Consider the following 16,787-nt stretch of genomic DNA (forward strand, 5'->3'; position numbering starts at 1 on the left):
AAGAAATACAAATTTAAATGAATACTTCGATCAACCACAGCAGCTTCCATTTTGGGTATTTGTTTATATTTTTTTTTGCTTCGAAATGTCACTTTTGAAAGAACGAATTTGACACTGCTACCAAACTTTAAATAATAAAAAATATGATGATCCAATGCTGTTTTATTATCATGATCTGATCCGGATCCGATCACGGTGATAATAAAACGCGGCTATTAATAGGAATGAGAATTTTCCAAATTTTACAAAACGGTTTTCAAAACTTCGCCCTTTTAGATGGTATTGAATAGTTTCAAAGTACAATAAGTAAAGTTCGAAATTGTACCAAATATGTTACCAATCTCTTAGTATTTAAGAAATAAAAAATTACTCAAAAAATAACTTAGAAAAAAATGGAAAGCTTTTAGCTGAAATATTACCTACAAGTTTCTATAATACGAAGACGAACTCTACATCTATAAGATGTATACGATTTGTAGTGTACAGTATAGACCGTATAGTATAGTACAACTTGCATATGGCAAAAGCATCGAGCAAGTGGCAAAACACCTACAATTTCTTAGGCCAAAACCAGATTCTCATATATTGTTGCCAGGCGGAACCGTGGAAATAGTGCACTACGTACATATTTGGATCTAAACTTTTCGTTTAGGGGATGGGGCTCTGTTCCGGTGGTTGCTGGGAAAAGTCAGGCTTGAAACTTGAATATGGGCTGATGGGCTGTTCACAGGACCATCATACCAACAACAAGGCAACGACGATGAAGGAAAAGCAAAATATTGCTCTTGTCGTCGTCGTTGTCGTAGTCGCTGTCGTTGTCGTTGTCGTGGTCGTCATTTGAAGGCAGGTACATAGCCTTGGGTGTGCAACGACGAGTAAGCTGTACTATACGGTGCGTATCGCAAAATTTAGACAGCAGAATGAAAAAGATAAAGGATATGCGTCTGTAGTGCCATAAAAGGAGCGACAATATTAGATGTAGTGTGGCCATAAGCCACCACCGACCCGACCGACCGATACGAGCACGGCCCAACAACCGTTCATATAGCAGCTCAGCATCAGCAACCATCTGAACCATCTGGAGTAGCTCGTCCGAAAATTATTTCCCAGGACCATCAGGATACGAAATAGCTTGGCCCCGTTGAAAACGGTTGGCGCATATTCTCTCGTTTGTGTTGTAGGCTATACATGTAGTGAAGTGTTGTGGTATTCCTGGCATTAATTGGGTGGCACTCCACCAAAGTATAGCGAGGTAAAGGAGGCTAAGAGCGAATGGATCGATTTCACAGAATGTGATTTCGTTTCGACTTGGTATAAATGCGACAATGGCATGGCATGGCATGGTGGGGCAATGCGGTGCGGTGTGGTGTGGTGGTGTTTCGGTGCTGCTAGCTCGGTACTTGATGCTCGTGCAGTGTGGGTCGCTTCAAGGGAATCCTGTCGAGCTTTACCAACTCGCAAAATTGATTTATATTTATTATGAACTAGGATAGATACACACATGAAATCACCATAGTGCAAGCAGGACTAACCTTTCCCCTTTCTCGTTTACACCAATTGGTCGCTATACTTCACTTTTTCAAAGTCCTTGACAGATGAAGAGTGAATATGAGATTGTTTTTTTATTTCTTTCTTTTTTAGAAAGGGTATGAAATGGCGTAGGAAAACCTACTTATAATGTTTATGTATATGTATGTTTGTATTAATATATGTGTTGGGTTTTTCTTTATGCCTATACATGTGATATACTCGTACGTATGTCCATACCTCTGATTCTATAGCTTTGGATAAAGGTTGGGTTGCACTATAGAGGCAGCTGGAAAAGATAGATGGGTGAGTGCTATTGTGGGATGAAAAAAAAAAAAAACCTGCAGGATGTACATATACAGCTGTACATATGCATAGATATACTTTTAAGCTTAAAAAAGTTCCTTTTTTCTTATTTAAGTTTTGCTTTTTTTATGTCAACTTTTCTCGTATAGGGCCCATCGAACAATGTATATTTATATCGCTCTAGGTAGTCGTATTTCTCTTGTGTGATTTTTTGTTTGTGTTATTTCCTTAGCGATTTATGTTTCGCGAACTTCTTTCCTTTCCACACCGTTAAATTGGTTTTTGTTTTTTTTTGTTTTATTTTTGCTCCTTGTTTGTTCAATGAAATTATTCGCATGCGAAGGATACGCCCAAACTATTATTTTGATTTTATTCTTTATTTAGTGTATTTGGTGCCTTTTACTCTTCACATTCTATTTGTTAAAGTTTTTGTGTAGATGTATGCGTGTTGTCTGTATGAGTGTGTTAAGAATGCAGAAAATAAAACTTGCAGAAAAAAAAGGTTTACTGCATTAATTTTAAAGTGATAGAAAGTCTTTGAAGACTTAATTTTTCAATTTTTTCTTAAAGTTTAGTTTTCGACCATCAATTTAAATTCAATTTTGTTTAACTTAATTTAATTTGTTTTACTTAAAAAGCTCGGATTCTATTACATAGTAAAATAAATTTGAGTTAATTTATGTTTGTTTTCTTAAATGTACAATTTTAAAAAAATTAAAAAATTAATAATTAAATTGAATTAAGAAGTATTTTGAGAGATCTTTAAATTGTTTTTTTTTTTTTTGTTTTATTTAAAAAAAAATAGTGATTGATCTATTTTTTTCTTGGAATAAAAAGAAAATTAAACAAAAAGAGGTTGGGAGGCGACCCACACGACCCATTCCGCCTGTCGATTTGTCTTGCTTAGGGTAGGGTTGGGTCTAAAAAGTTGTTAGTTGAATTATTCTAAAAAAAATTAAAATTAACAACAATGTTTTTCACAAAGAAATAGTTTAGTTTGAAAAGGTTTTGTTTAATAGATTTTTAATCACAACAAATTTTTAAGCATTTCTTAAGTTTTTACAAATTGGATGAATGAAATTAATTTGAGAGATAAACGGTGATTTTTTAAGAGCTTGAGAACTTTAAAAAAAAAAAAACGCATAAAATTTGCAAAATCTCATCGATTCTTTATTTGAAACGTTAGATTTGTCCATGACATTTACTTTTTGAAGATAATTTCATTTAAATGTTGACCGCGGCTGCGTCTTAGGTGGTCCATTCGGAAAGTCCAATTTTGGGTAACTTTTTCGAGCATTTCGGCCGGAATAGCCCGAATTTCTTCGGAAATGTTGTCTTCCAAAGCTGGAATAGTTGCTGGCTTATTTGTGTAGACTTAAGACTTGACGTAGCCCCACAAAAAATAGTCTAAAGGAGTTAAATCGCATGATCTTGGTGGCCAACTTACCGGTCCATTCCTTGAGATGAATTGTTCTCCGAAGTTTTCCCTCAAAATGGCCATAGAATCGCGAGCTGTGTGGCATGCAGCGCCATCTTGTTGAAACCACATGTCAACCAAGTTCAGTTCTTCCATTTTTGGCAACAAAAAGTTTGTTAGCATTGAACGATAGCGATCGCCATTCACCATAACGTTGCGTCCAACAGCATCTTTGAAAAAATACGGTCCAATGATTCCACCAGCTTACAAACCACACCAAACAGTGCATGGGCAGTTCTTGAACGGCTTCTGGTTGCTCTTCAATCCAAATGCGGCAATTTTGCTTATTTACGTAGCTATTCAACCAGAAATAAGCCTCATCGCTGAACAAAATTTGTCGATAAAAAAGCGGATTTTCTGCCAACTTTTCTAGGGCCCATTCACTGAAAATTCGACGTTGTGGCAGATCGTTCGGCTTCAGTTCTTGCACGAGCTGTATTTTATACGGTTTTACACCAAGATCTTTGCGTAAAATCTTCCATGGGGTCGAATAACACAAACCCAATTGCTGCGAACGGCGACGAATCGACATTTCACGGTCTTCAGCAACACTCAACTGAGGAAAACCGGAAAAAGTTTAAGCAAGCCAGGAAGGCCTGCAACGCCTATAGTCGAAGGGACAAATTTTTACATGAATTTTTTAGAAAAAATACGGCGAAAAATACTACAATGTCACAAAGGCAGTAAGAATTTTTGGTCTTTTGTAAAAACATGAGGAATTCTTCCTCTTCTTCGGTTCCTACGCTTGTTGTCAATGACACTCCTTTAGTTAGCTCTATTGATAAAGTCAACTTATTTGCAAGGCACTTCGTCAAAATTCCACCTTACCAGATAGTGTAATGACTCCCCCAGTTCTTGAACGCGTAAATGAATCTATGGGACCAATCGTTTTTCGTACTCGTACTGTAGCGAGAGTTCTTAAAGATCTTAACATTCATAAATCCGCTGGCCCAGATGGTATCCCCGCTATTATTCTGAAGAGGTGTTCTTCCACGCTAGCAAAACCATTGCGTAAGCTTTTCAATCTTTTCTATTCTTCTGGGCTCCGTAGTGTGAAAGAAGAAAATTGGGTATCTTTTACCGAAAGGCATAGAGATGACCCATGTGGGGGAGGAGAACCCACGAGATAGGGTGTATTAAAATGGGAAGTATAGTCCATGATACGTGGAAAAATAGTGTAGGGGCGCTTATGCGATCTTTGTTCCCTAGGGCTGAGCAATTGGATGCCCCGTGTCGGCGGGCGGGCTGCCAAGTGCTCCTAGATAAGATTTTGTTGAAATCGAGATAGCAGTAGCTATGCTCAAATCGAAGAAATCTCCAGGTTTTGATGGACTGACTGGCGAAATGGTGAAAGCCATATGGTCAGCTGTTCCGGAATACTTGGAGATTCTTTTTGGAAGTTGTGTTAGGCTAGGGTACTTTCCCTAGGAATGGAAGTGTGCAAGGGTACTTCCGCTTCTTAAGTCTCTTATCGCGGCATCAGCCTCCTTCCAGTGCTTGGCAAAGTACTGGAGAGAGTGATGGTGAATAGACTGATGGAAGTGGTGCCTGAGCCATGCCCATTCCAGTTTGGCTTCACGCAGGTTGTAGTGTAGTTGACGCTTGGATTCATGTCCAGCGTCATGTTAGGGAATCGACGGCAAAATACGTATTGGGTATTTTTGGCCTTCGATTACTTAAATTGGAATTCGGTCAGGTCGAGGTTAGTCGAGGTCGGTTGTCATGAACTGGCTCTCTGGGATAGCTATTTCTCGAATAGGAAGGCCAGAGTAGTTGGTAGGTTAGATGAAGTGTCGGTTAGGGTAGAGCGGGGTTGTCCGCAGGGGTCGATTGCAGGTCCATTTATTTGGAACCTGATGATGGATCCCCTGCTTGTCAGTGTTAGCACTGAATTCGAGCGCGTTAGTTGTAGCGCTTTTGCTGATGATCTCCTTGTTCTTGTTGAAGGCCAATCTCGTGCCATCATAGAGCGCAGGGGCACGGAGGTCATGAGTAGAGTGCGTGCTTGGGGCGAGAATGTAGGTGTTGAAATAGCGGTCGATAAGACGTCCATAATGTTGCTGAAAGGCAAATTATCGGACACAAGAAATCCTACTGTAAGAGTTGGCGAAGATTCCCTAAGCTATGTGAAGAAATTTACGTATCTTTGTATCACCTTTGATGAGAGGTTGAATTTTCTCCCACATTTCACCTGGGTGAAAAATAAACTGAACGCGGTCGTGCAGGTGGTTAGGCGCATTCTCGTTAAGGATTGGGGCCTAACCAAGAGGGCAGTTCGCTGTGGTTGCCGTATGCGGAGCTAAATGGTGTTTTAAAGGTACTGTTTAACACCTATGGCCCTTAGAATACAAGAGGTGCAAGATAGACCTCGCTCTTTAACAAGGGGTGCAGTTCATGCCTTACACATGACTGTGAAAATTGTACTGGGGTAGTACTTGTACTGACCTGGGGTGTTGACCAACACTCTTCTTGGTCCTGATATTGTGGGTAGGCCCACCGTGAAATGAGTCCTAAACGGAAGGTGTTCACGTTAAGCATGTCTATAATATCTTCTGGGCTTGTTCCGAGTAGTTGGAAAACTGAATTTGTTCAGCCAATCCCAAAAAAAGGCGAATCTTCTTCTCTCACAAATTACCGAACGATAGCACGAACGTCATGGAAACGCTGATTAATTATCAGCTTAAGAAATATCTTGAGGAACGGAAGCTTCTTAATGACCGGCAATACAGCTTTCGTAGCAATAGGTCCACTGGTGATCTCATGGTTCATTTCACCTTACAGTGGAACAAATCTTTACATCGTTTTGTAGACAGAAAGATTATTGCACTTGATATTTCAAAGGCGTTTGATAAAGTCTGTCATCTTGCTCTCTTATCGAAAATGCGTGCTTTCGGTAGCGACGAATCTCTTCTTCGTTGGATTAGAAATTTTCTTTCGAACCGTTTGATACAAGTTGTTTTGGACGGATTCAAGTTTGAAACTCATAAAATAAATGCTGGTGAGCCCCAGGGCTCCGTTTTGTCTCCGACCCTCTTCCTCATTTTTATAAATGATTTCCTGTCTGCTACTTCTAATCCAATACATTGTTTCGCTGATGATAGCACTCTTAGCTTTTTATATTCGTTTCCAGACTCACAACCCTGCTCTTCGGATGTCGAACTGCAACGGCAAAATATGATAAGCTCATTAAATTCCGACCTACACAGCATTGTACAATGGGGAATAAAAAATCGTGTTGAAATTAATGCTTCGAAAACGCAATGCTGTCTTGCATCGTTAAAGCGAGATATCAACGAAACGGAAAATCGTGACATCCTCGGAATGTGCATCACCAACCACCTTTTGTGGAGCGATCACATACATGCTGCAAAAATGCAGAGATTTCTAGGATTTTTGAGACGTTGCAAGAAATTTGTCTCTCTCTCTGATCTAGCTACAATCTACAAAACCTATATACGTCTGAAACTTGAATATAACTCTCATCTCTGGGCTCGTGCTCCAATAACTTATTTAAGCCTCTTGGACAGAATTCAAAAAAGAGCTTTTAAAATAATTGGTGACATTAACATCATCAACTCGTTTACATCACTCGAACATCGACGCAAGGTTTCTTGCCACACCCTTTTTTACCGTTATTTTAACGGACTATGCTCTAGTGAAATAGCCAGTTGCATTCCTCTCCTTAAACAATTTAACCGTAATACCCGTGCTTCTAGGAATGCACATTAGTATAACCTCGAGCCCAACTTCGGTCGTAGTGTCAAATACAGAGATTCGTTCTTTAGCCGTACTACGCGAATATAGTTCTCTAGACATTTTGCCAGATTTAAAAACGTTTTTTTTTTTCGTTGCAGAAAATTGTTTTGAAGATGAAAATTTAAAAAAAAACCGTTAATTGGATTTTTGTTTTTTATTTGGTATCACGTTACAATATAATTAAAAATTCATTTAAGTCTCTAGCTTCATTGGTTCGTGAAATATTTAGGGTTAACCAAAATGTTCACCTTTTTTTGAACCATCAACACAATTTTGTTGAGAGCTCTTTCTTCATTATTATCTGTATATCAAAATTTATTTGAAGTCGATGTCTTTTCTGGTTCTTGAGATATGGACGATGACAAAAATGTCACCAACGTATGGACGTACGAACGTACGCACGTCAAAAAATGTCAAAATTTTCAATTTGACAAATCGGACCCATTACAATAACTTCCTATGGGAAGTTGATAACTAAATTAGGTGGCGCAACGGTCCATTGAGAACTAGGGCCTATTGACTAACAACTCTTAACCATTCCAGTGTGAGAGTACTGTTGGCAGGGGACGTATAGTTTTAGACCTAATCCAAACGGCTCATTTGAGCACTTTTCATGACAAGAATTACTCTTGTAGGATTTGTCAATTCTTCGCAAGAGTTAGTACACGTGAAAGAACTTTAGATGGCACAGGCAAGGATTGAACCCAAGACCTCTGGCATGACAGTCTAACGCACTCACCATCATGCCACGGGTATACAACTGAGTTGTGGTATTGGTTACAGATATTGTAAGGGCTGTGCCTCGAACCACTGAAAATATCGCTGCTGTGAGTAAAGTGTTACCGAAGACCCGAATATGTGGAATCCTCGTCGTTCTCAGGAGTTATAGGACTGTCTTACGGATTATTATGGCGTACCGTTAACAATGTAGATGCGTCGAATGGGTACTTAAACAACAGGTGGGGAACGGCGAGTTTTCGAACAAAATTTTCTTCTGAGACGAAGCACATTGTCGTATTTGGGGTTCTGAGAATCCTCAAGTAATTGAAGAGAGTCCGTTAAATCTACAAAAAATCACTGTTTAGTACGCTCTTTGATCCGGAGGTGTGATTGGACCTTACTTTTTCGAAAACCAAGATAGAACGACTGTCACTGTCCATTCGGAGCTTTACGATAACCGCCTTTTTTTTGCCTGCTATTGAAGAATACAACTTGGAGAATATGTGGCTTCAACAAGACGGTGCCACATGCCACACAACTCGAGCAAATATGGTTTTATTGCAAGAGACATTTCCTGGCCGCGTAGTTTCTCGTCGTGGCGATATCAACTTGCCACCAAGAAGCCAAAATCATTGGTTTGTGTTCAAACTTGGAAATTAGCGTTTTGAGCTAATTCGCGTTAAGCTTTTTTTTTTATTTTGTTTTCTAAAATAAAAACAACAGTAGTCCCCATACTGTTTTTTTTTAGAAAAAAAAGAATATTCGTATTTTCTCAAAAAGGAATTGATTTTTATCAAATGTTGCCTAACATTTTTTTCTTGACTTAGCTTCTTTCAATAATACGGCTCAATAATTTTTAGCGAAAATTAAATGTAAAACTTATATTAATTTACTTTAAAAATCTGCGTACTAAAATTATTTTCAAACTAAAACCGAACAATTATATAAATAAAAAATTAATTTTAAACAATTTCATAAATCAATGCTTTTTTCACTGATTACATGTCATTTAATTTTTTTTAAGACAGGCTTCATTTATTGGTAATTAATAAAAAAATAAGTTCTGTTTGTAAATAGTCTTTGGATACTGGACTAAGTTCGTGGGATCCAGTCGTGCAAATTTTTGTTTGGACAACAACTTTCTCGGGAATGTTTAATCGTTTCTGTTTTTACTTTATTCAACCCAAAGAATACCTATTTTTCAGAGGAGCACCTTTCTTCTGAAGTAATATTGTATTTTATTTTCCAATGGAAAACCAATAATGTATCAAAAAGGCCGACATTTTGATTTATTTATAATAAGTAAGTGTCCCAATCAGCGCACCTTAAAAATAGTAAATCAATTTAATTCTCTTCTTAGTCGTTTGTTTTTCATTTTAACGTTACTTTTTAATCTATTTCGTTAAGTTCCCTTTGGCTGCATTTAATGGCCAAAACAATTTGAAGAAAAAAATGGCATCAACACTAGCCATTCGTTTACAATATTGTAAAACTTGTTTTGCAAATCACAAAACACAAGCGCAAACGTCATTGTGGCGCTGTTGTCGTATACTCGTCGGCGTACTTCATGCAATGTCATTGACTCCATGATTTGCTGACCCCTTTCATTGTTTTTCTACATTTTTCCACTTTTTTCATTTTCTAATGTCTGGTTTTGTGTGTTTTATTTAATTTATATCCACTGATGATGGGCTGGAAAGGCAAACAAACAAACTTTATTTCACATCGAGACACATAAGAGAAGAAGATAAAGTCGGAATTATGTTGCAAAAAAGATTTTAAGTGTCGCTATATTATTCTTATACATAAATTGCAAAATCTTTAATTTTCGATTTAAAAAAATAAATAAATTGCATTAAAAAAAAATGGTGCATTAAAACAAGTTTAGGAATAATGCAAATGATATGACAGCCCCAAAAGTGACAGCGGCAGAAATAGTGGTCTATTCAAAATGGAACATCTTATTAGAAAATTCTATACAAAAAACAAAACCAGAATGTGATCAACTTCAGACACTTACAATAAATATTAATAAATATTATTTAATTATGGAATAAAACACTCAAATCGACTTACTTTTTACTTAAATTTCAATTTTCATCAAATAAAAAGTTATACTTTGATTTAAAAAATTTCTTAGAACATGTGCTAATTGTATGACCACAATAATTTGAATGATACACATTGTTTGCGTTTAGAAAAGATAAGAGAATAACTAAGTAACGGGATATTTGAAAGAAATAACAGGGTGATACTACCTAGAATTTCAAAATATAAAACTTTTTTTTTAAATTATTACTTCTCATTATTAAAGAGTATCATGAACCGAAAAAAGGCTTTTTGAGCTAATTCTTTGTCCAACAATGTAGGTCTTAATTTATTTTAAAACATTTAAAGCCATTAGCCTTATCTACTGGTTTGTATTCAGCAGTCGATCTTTTTGTCCAAAACTCTATGGCCCCAATTAAAAATATCATATTGCCGAAAACAATAGTATTAAAATTTTGTTGTTGTACGGTTTGTGCAATATTACCGAACCTTTGGGTGTTGAAACTTTTTGGGTTTTATGAAATCGGAAATAAAAAGAAGCGTTTGGATTTATTGCCCAATAAATTAACGCTTTGATGATAAAAATGTCATATCGCCTAAAAAATTGCTCTATAGCTCAAAAACTTAAAAAAATGGCACAGAGCCCAACACGAATTTTATATAGTCCAAATGATTTTTAAAGGTGGCGAAACAGTCTGTTGAAAACTAGGGCCTAGTGACTTACAACTCTCAACCATTACTGTGTTCAAGTACTGTTGTCAGGAATGGAAGGGTCCTACGGCTAATTTGAGAAAGCATTTTTCATGACAAGAATTACTCTTGGAGAATTTGTCAATTCCTCGCAAGAGCCAGTACCCGTGAAAAAACCTTAAATGGCATAGACCGGGATCGAAGACCTCTGTCATGACAGTCCAAAACGCCGAAATTACGAATTGATATATTGCCCAAGAAATGCCGCGTTTTTCAACCTTTGGGAAATCTGACATTGTTTTTGGGCTTTTTATGTCATTTTATAATTTGGGTTACATGCATGCCGCTTATCGATGATCATCGTAATGTCTAAAATAAATATTACAAAGTCCAACCTCTTGGACATAAAACCCAAATTCAAAACTAAAAATTAATTTGGGCCTTCTTTTATTTAGAATTTATTTTGGCGTTTTTTGTGTTTTTTTTTTAACTTTTTGGGTTTTGTGACCAATTTTTGGCCTTGTGACACTTTAGGATTTGGGCGTTTGGTTTTACATTACCACTGTATTTTAACCTTTAACATTTTGAAAGTACTCAAAACGTCATTAGGGCGCGTTAGATATAGACTTATTTAAGGGGAGGTTCATACTTTGCCTAAAAAGAATTTACGAAACAGAAACAATGCCAACATCCTTCAACAAATCAATTATCTTTCCGATCTTCAAAAAAGGTGCCGCTAGTCTTCTATCTAACTATCTTGGGCTTTCATTTTTAGATACCCTCTACAAATTATTCACCTCAGTTCTTCTAAACCGCCTCACTACTCAATGAATTCCAGGCCAGAAACATTAACATATTAACAGAGAAGCTCTTATTCACAAACTTACTGCCATCTCGATGAAAATGAATACAATTATCAAACTTTTATACCAAGATACAGTTGCCGCCGCATGGGATGGAAGCAGTACCTCTAATTTCCTTAGAACGAGCAAAGGGGTGAAACAAGGCTTCGTCTAAGCGCTCGCTTTTTGTTTTGTTCTTAAATGACCTACATTCTGAAATCCCCATCGGAATACATGTGGAAAGAATCGGTATAAATGTTCTTTTGTGTGCTGATGATATTGTAATTTTGGCTGAGAGTCCAGATTTACTTCAAACAATTAAAGTTTGAACCCTGAAGTTAATCTTGAGAAATCTCAAATTGTTATTTTTAGGAATGGAGGCCGAAGAGCATTAAGTGAAAAATGGAATTTCAAAGATGTAGAAGTAAAAATAACAAACCATTATAAATACATATCTAATATGTCTTGGTCTGAACATCTGACAAAGAGGCTTGAAACATCAAAAAATGCAATCAACGCAACCTGGTCTAAGTTCCTGAAAAATAAGTTAGTGTCACATTCAGCAAAGTTTAAAGTCCATAACTTAGCCGCCAGATCAATTATGTATTACTGTGCTCAAGTATGGGGGTACAAAGAGTACATACAATGTGAAAAGCTTCAAAGCTTTTTCGTCAAAAGATTTTTCAACCTACCAGAAAATACACCAAACTACGTTATAAACATCGAAACCGGTCTTCCAAAAGCGTTTTTTTACTACCGTTGAAATAAATTTGAAATATTTGCGAAAAGTTTTCAGTCTACCCAGCTCTAGAATATTTATTGGGCTCAGGAATGGTCATATAAATCGTAAAACTTTAACCTGACAGACAACTTAAACAAGTTATTGTTCTAACTAATTTTCAACACCAGCATTATCTTGTTTTTATAACCACTTTTTTAAGAACATACAATTTTTAATCTATCGATCTATCTAGACTTATTTAATAACTAAGAATAGCCCATTATTTACGCAGCAGCAGCTGGTTCCGACTTCTTGTGATTTAACACCTTTAAATTTTGTTTTCTTTGATTGTAGAAGTCTGCCCCACAACCCATTCAAGACTTTAAAGTTGGAATTCATGAAGCTATTGATTACTGCAATTATTTATAACACCAAAATTTAGATTACATTTCCATGTATACAAAAATTTGTAATTCTAAATTACATCTTTAAATTATGTAATGAAACAATTTAGTTAAAAATTTAAACCAAAGTGTGCACAAACATTTGAACATCACTGTAAAAATGTTTGTTCAATTCTGTTCGCGAACAGTATAAATACAAAACAAATGCTAATTTATGTGTATGCATTTTCATGGACCTGTGCATGTATGAATGCTTTCATATGTGCGAAAGAGAAAACAATTTTTTTTCAATCAGTAATTAATGTGTTTTTTAAAGTAGACTCGTATCGTCCCCGCATGTTTATTGTTTTGGCATTTCAATTTCAGTTTTTAGAGAGTTCTCTCAGAGTTAGGATGTCACTGTCGTCGTCGTCACAATGGAACATGGAAAATACGTTAAAATTAATCGATGATTTCCGCGAAAATCCTTGTTTGTGGGATCATACACTACCTCCATTACAAAAATCTCGTGACAAGAGACTTAAAATTTACAATGAATTAGCTCAAAAATATTGTGTTGGTGTAAACGAATTGGTGAAAAAACTGCACCACCTCAAATTTCAATTCCTAAGAGAACTCAAGAAATTAAGAGAACATGAAGCCGGTGAAAACGATGAAGCATGGAAAAATAAGAAATCTTCATGGTTTGGATTTACGCCATTGTTGTTCCTATTAAATCAAACATATCATGAAGGAGATGAAATATCGAGCTTGGCTTATGACACTACAGATCTTGAAATTAAGTCATCATTAGATGTGAGTTTTTAAAAGAATATATTTTTGTTTTCATAAATTTTCAATTAATTCAATAAACAGATGTTAGAGGCCGTTGATTGCAGTGAAACAGATAACAACACCAAAAGCATTAGTTCACAAGCCCAAACCGGTGTTGATCGCACTGAAATAGATCACAATACCAAAATCATTAGTTCACAATCTCAAACTGTCATTGAAAAATCATCTGTCAAAACTGAACCCATCAAACTTGAAAATGACACTTTAAAGTGCATGAAAAGCCTTATAGATGTCGTTAATAAACATGATGAATTTTCAGTTTATGGTGATTATATCGCCGATAAGATGCGAAATTGTGGAAGAAGCCAAAAAGAAATTCACATTGCACAACATCATATTGATAATGTAACATTTAATTTGATAATGGGTGTCTATGGACGAGGAGCTACGATAACGCCACCGTCATCAAATGGTTCAACTTCAAAAATTCCTAATTTTGCACTAAAAGAGGAAAAGATGTGAATTTTACCTCAGATTATTTTTTTAATTTATGTCAAATAAAATTAATAATATTTTGTAAGCAATTAACTTGTATTTATTTATTTATTATTCAATGGATGCCTTTGGGAGGAATTAAGTACAATGCAATTACACTACATCAAAAAATTGCACGTCCAGTAATTAAAAATAAATGGGGTTCCCTTAGACTATGAACTTCCTACCACAAATCTGAGCTTATTGACTTTATTTGATAAAATTATAATGTATAATAGGAAATGCAACAAAATGTTCGAGCTTTGCCTCATGGTTTTTTTTATCGTTAGTAGAATTTTGCCAGGGATGTCGAAAAACAAATGTTCGTACACTTCTCTGTTCTCTATCAAAATGGAAATAACGGTTCTTTTTTAAATGTAAATTGTGTACTGTAATGATATTGCGACATCAATTGTTTTTTTTTTTCTTTTTAATTTTGTTAAGTTTATTTTGAAAATGGAGGCTTTTCATAAAAAAGTACCTCTTGAAGAAAGAAACCTGATTTTTAAACTAAGAAACGACGGAAAAAGTTATGCTGAGATGAAGTCAACTATTGTTAGACCACGGTCTACAGTTCAATATGTATAAAACAATTATTTGAAAACAAAATCTTTGAAGTGGCCCCAAGAAGGGGTCGAAAATAAATACTAGACGCTCATATGGAACGATAAATTGAAAGAATGGTAAAGACTGACCTCAAGTTAAGTGCTTCTAAAATAGTTGCTGACATTCAAGCAAATGATGGAATATCGCTTAACCCTCAAACTGTTCGGAACTCTCTCCATTCAAAGGGATGTAATGGTCGCACTGTTAAAAAAAAAACCTATATTTCAAAAGCAAACATTTCAAAACGCTTGATCTATGCGAATGTATACGTTTGGAAACCAGATGATTTTTGGAAGAATGTGTTATTTCTTGACGAGATCAAGCTTAATGTCTTTGAGTCAGACGGAGGAAACCAAACACAGCATTAGATGTGAAGAATTTGCAATCAACGGTAAAACAGGTCCAATTGTGTGGGAAATTCAGTTTTTATAGAAACGACAATAGATAAAAATAAATATTTACAAATTTTAAAAGAAAATTTGAAAGCCAGTGCTTTTAAAATTGGCCTTAAGGACGAATTTGTACTTGTGCAAGACAACGATTCTAAACATTCATCAAGGATAGTAAAGGAGTGGCTCCTCTATAATGTTAAATCGCAATTGCCTCATCCTCCCCAATCCCCAAACCTTAATCCCATTGAGCACCTTTGGGATTATTTAGGAAGAAAGGTCCGAGATTCAAAGATAAGTAATAAAAACCAGCTACAAGACGTTATATTGGAAGAATGGAATAAAATTTCTCTTTATAAAAAACCGCCTTCAGGATGTAATAAAAGCAAAAAATGATCACACTTGCTACTAAAACTTACTTACTAAGTGAATTAAAAGTACATACTTGAGAAATTGGAAAGAAAATCAAGTTCTTAAAAAATTATAAGGACTTTTTACTTCAAAACTTCCTAACATCTTCGTTCCATTGATGAAATAAGCCGCCTGCACTGCTCTACGGGTATAGCCCTCCAAGCAGCTTTTTATTATCGTTATTACCTTCGAAAGAACATCATTGTTGGAGTTATTTTAGAGAGCAACATCTTTTTAACATCGGCCCAAAGATGCTCTATCGGATTAAGGTCTGCACTTGATGATGACCATTCCAGAACTTGTATCGATTGGTCCCTAAAGAACTGTCGTTGTCTTGCTGAAACTTCCATATCACTGGCATGTTTTCATCGGCCCAATCCACTAATCGTTCCTTAAGAATGTCAATATATTTAACGGCTGTCAGCGATCCATCGATTCGATGGATTGGGCCAACTCCACACCACGAGAAACAACCCCAAACGTTAAGCAATCCGCTTCCATGCTTAATTACTGGCAAAACGTATTTAGGGTGGAACGCTGTTCCTTTTGGCCTTCAGGCGTATCGTGCACCATATTGGCCCATCCTTTTTATTTTAGTTTCGTCACTCCACACTATGTACTTCCATTCGTTTGTTGTCCAGTTGGCGTGTGATCTTGCGAACTCTATTCTAAGTCTACGTTGCCTTGCGGTTACTAATGGTTTCTTCCGAGAAACACGACCATGCAACCCAACTTCTACCAATCTTCTTCTGATTGTGCGTCGCCCTATCGGGACATCAAATGCTACCGAGAGTTGGCGTTGAATCTCTGTGGAGCTTATTTTTGGGTCTTTTTTGGCCAGCTTACTAATCACTCGATCTGTTTGGCTGCTTGTCTTACGGGCCCGTTTTTTACACGGTACATTTTCAGCAGTCCTGAAGTATTGAAAATGCTAAATTGCATTAAAAACTTTCTTTACAGAACAATTCATTTGAGATGTAAGCTTTCAAAGCTGAAGAATCGCTTTCCTTGTAGGAAGATCACAACTCTTTAATTTTCCCATTGCAGTTACCTCCAAAATTTAAGAATTATTCTCTAAAAACATTGCAGACAATTCAGAATTTTCTACTTACCAATGCGAAATAAAAAGATTATTTTTATTTCACCCAAATCAAATGTAATTTAACTGTTTCTAATTATCTGACCAGTTGAAACGAACACTTTTTACACTCTACCTTGATTTTATTGTGTACTTTGCAAAGACTTATGCACAAATGATGCTTTTTCAAACAATCATCTAATAACGCTTGCATTACACCGTTTTGGATACCGCTATTCTAGTCACACATGATAAAGTGAATGTGGAAATGACAAGCAAGTAATGTTTCTAATTAGTTGTCCACAGCTGTATTCAACAGGTATTTTATAATAATTTTGCATTAACATTTAGATGATAATTTGTGTACATTAACTTTTGATGTTCACTGTATTATTGTTAAGTTTCAGCCTTTTTTATTACCCACCAGAACCGTTGGATTTGGATAGGATACCTAAACTACTTTTTCCATTTTTGTTTGCAAACAGTATAAAGACAAATACGAA

General features: G+C 36.0%; 2 protein-coding genes across 4 annotated transcripts in view; both read left to right on the top strand.

The window, feature by feature from the left end:
- LOC129944690 (serine/threonine-protein kinase tousled-like 1-B) overlaps nucleotides 1-16,787 on the top strand; it is a 251,720-nt gene that overhangs the window by 28,523 nt on the left and 206,410 nt on the right. The gene's annotated exons all lie outside the window — the stretch shown is intronic.
- On the top strand, nucleotides 12,864-13,805 carry LOC129944692 (uncharacterized). Its single transcript, XM_056054316.1, has 2 exons — nucleotides 12,864-13,287; nucleotides 13,348-13,805. The coding sequence occupies exons 1-2, from the start codon at nucleotides 12,886-12,888 to the stop codon at nucleotides 13,786-13,788; spliced, it is 843 nt and encodes a 280-aa protein (XP_055910291.1). The 5' UTR covers nucleotides 12,864-12,885; the 3' UTR covers nucleotides 13,789-13,805.

The sequence above is a fragment of the Eupeodes corollae genome, chromosome 2, assembly GCF_945859685.1.
Source record: "Eupeodes corollae chromosome 2, idEupCoro1.1, whole genome shotgun sequence".
Lineage (NCBI taxonomy): Eukaryota > Metazoa > Arthropoda > Insecta > Diptera > Syrphidae > Eupeodes > Eupeodes corollae.

Coding starts and splice junctions, on each gene's coding strand:
- LOC129944692 (XM_056054316.1), top strand. CDS start 12,886: ATGTCACTGTCGTCGTCGTCACAATGGAACATGGAAAATACGTTAAAA. Junction 13,288..13,347: donor AAATTAAGTCATCATTAGAT/GTGAGTTTTTAA, acceptor TTCAATAAACAG/ATGTTAGAGGCCGTTGATTG.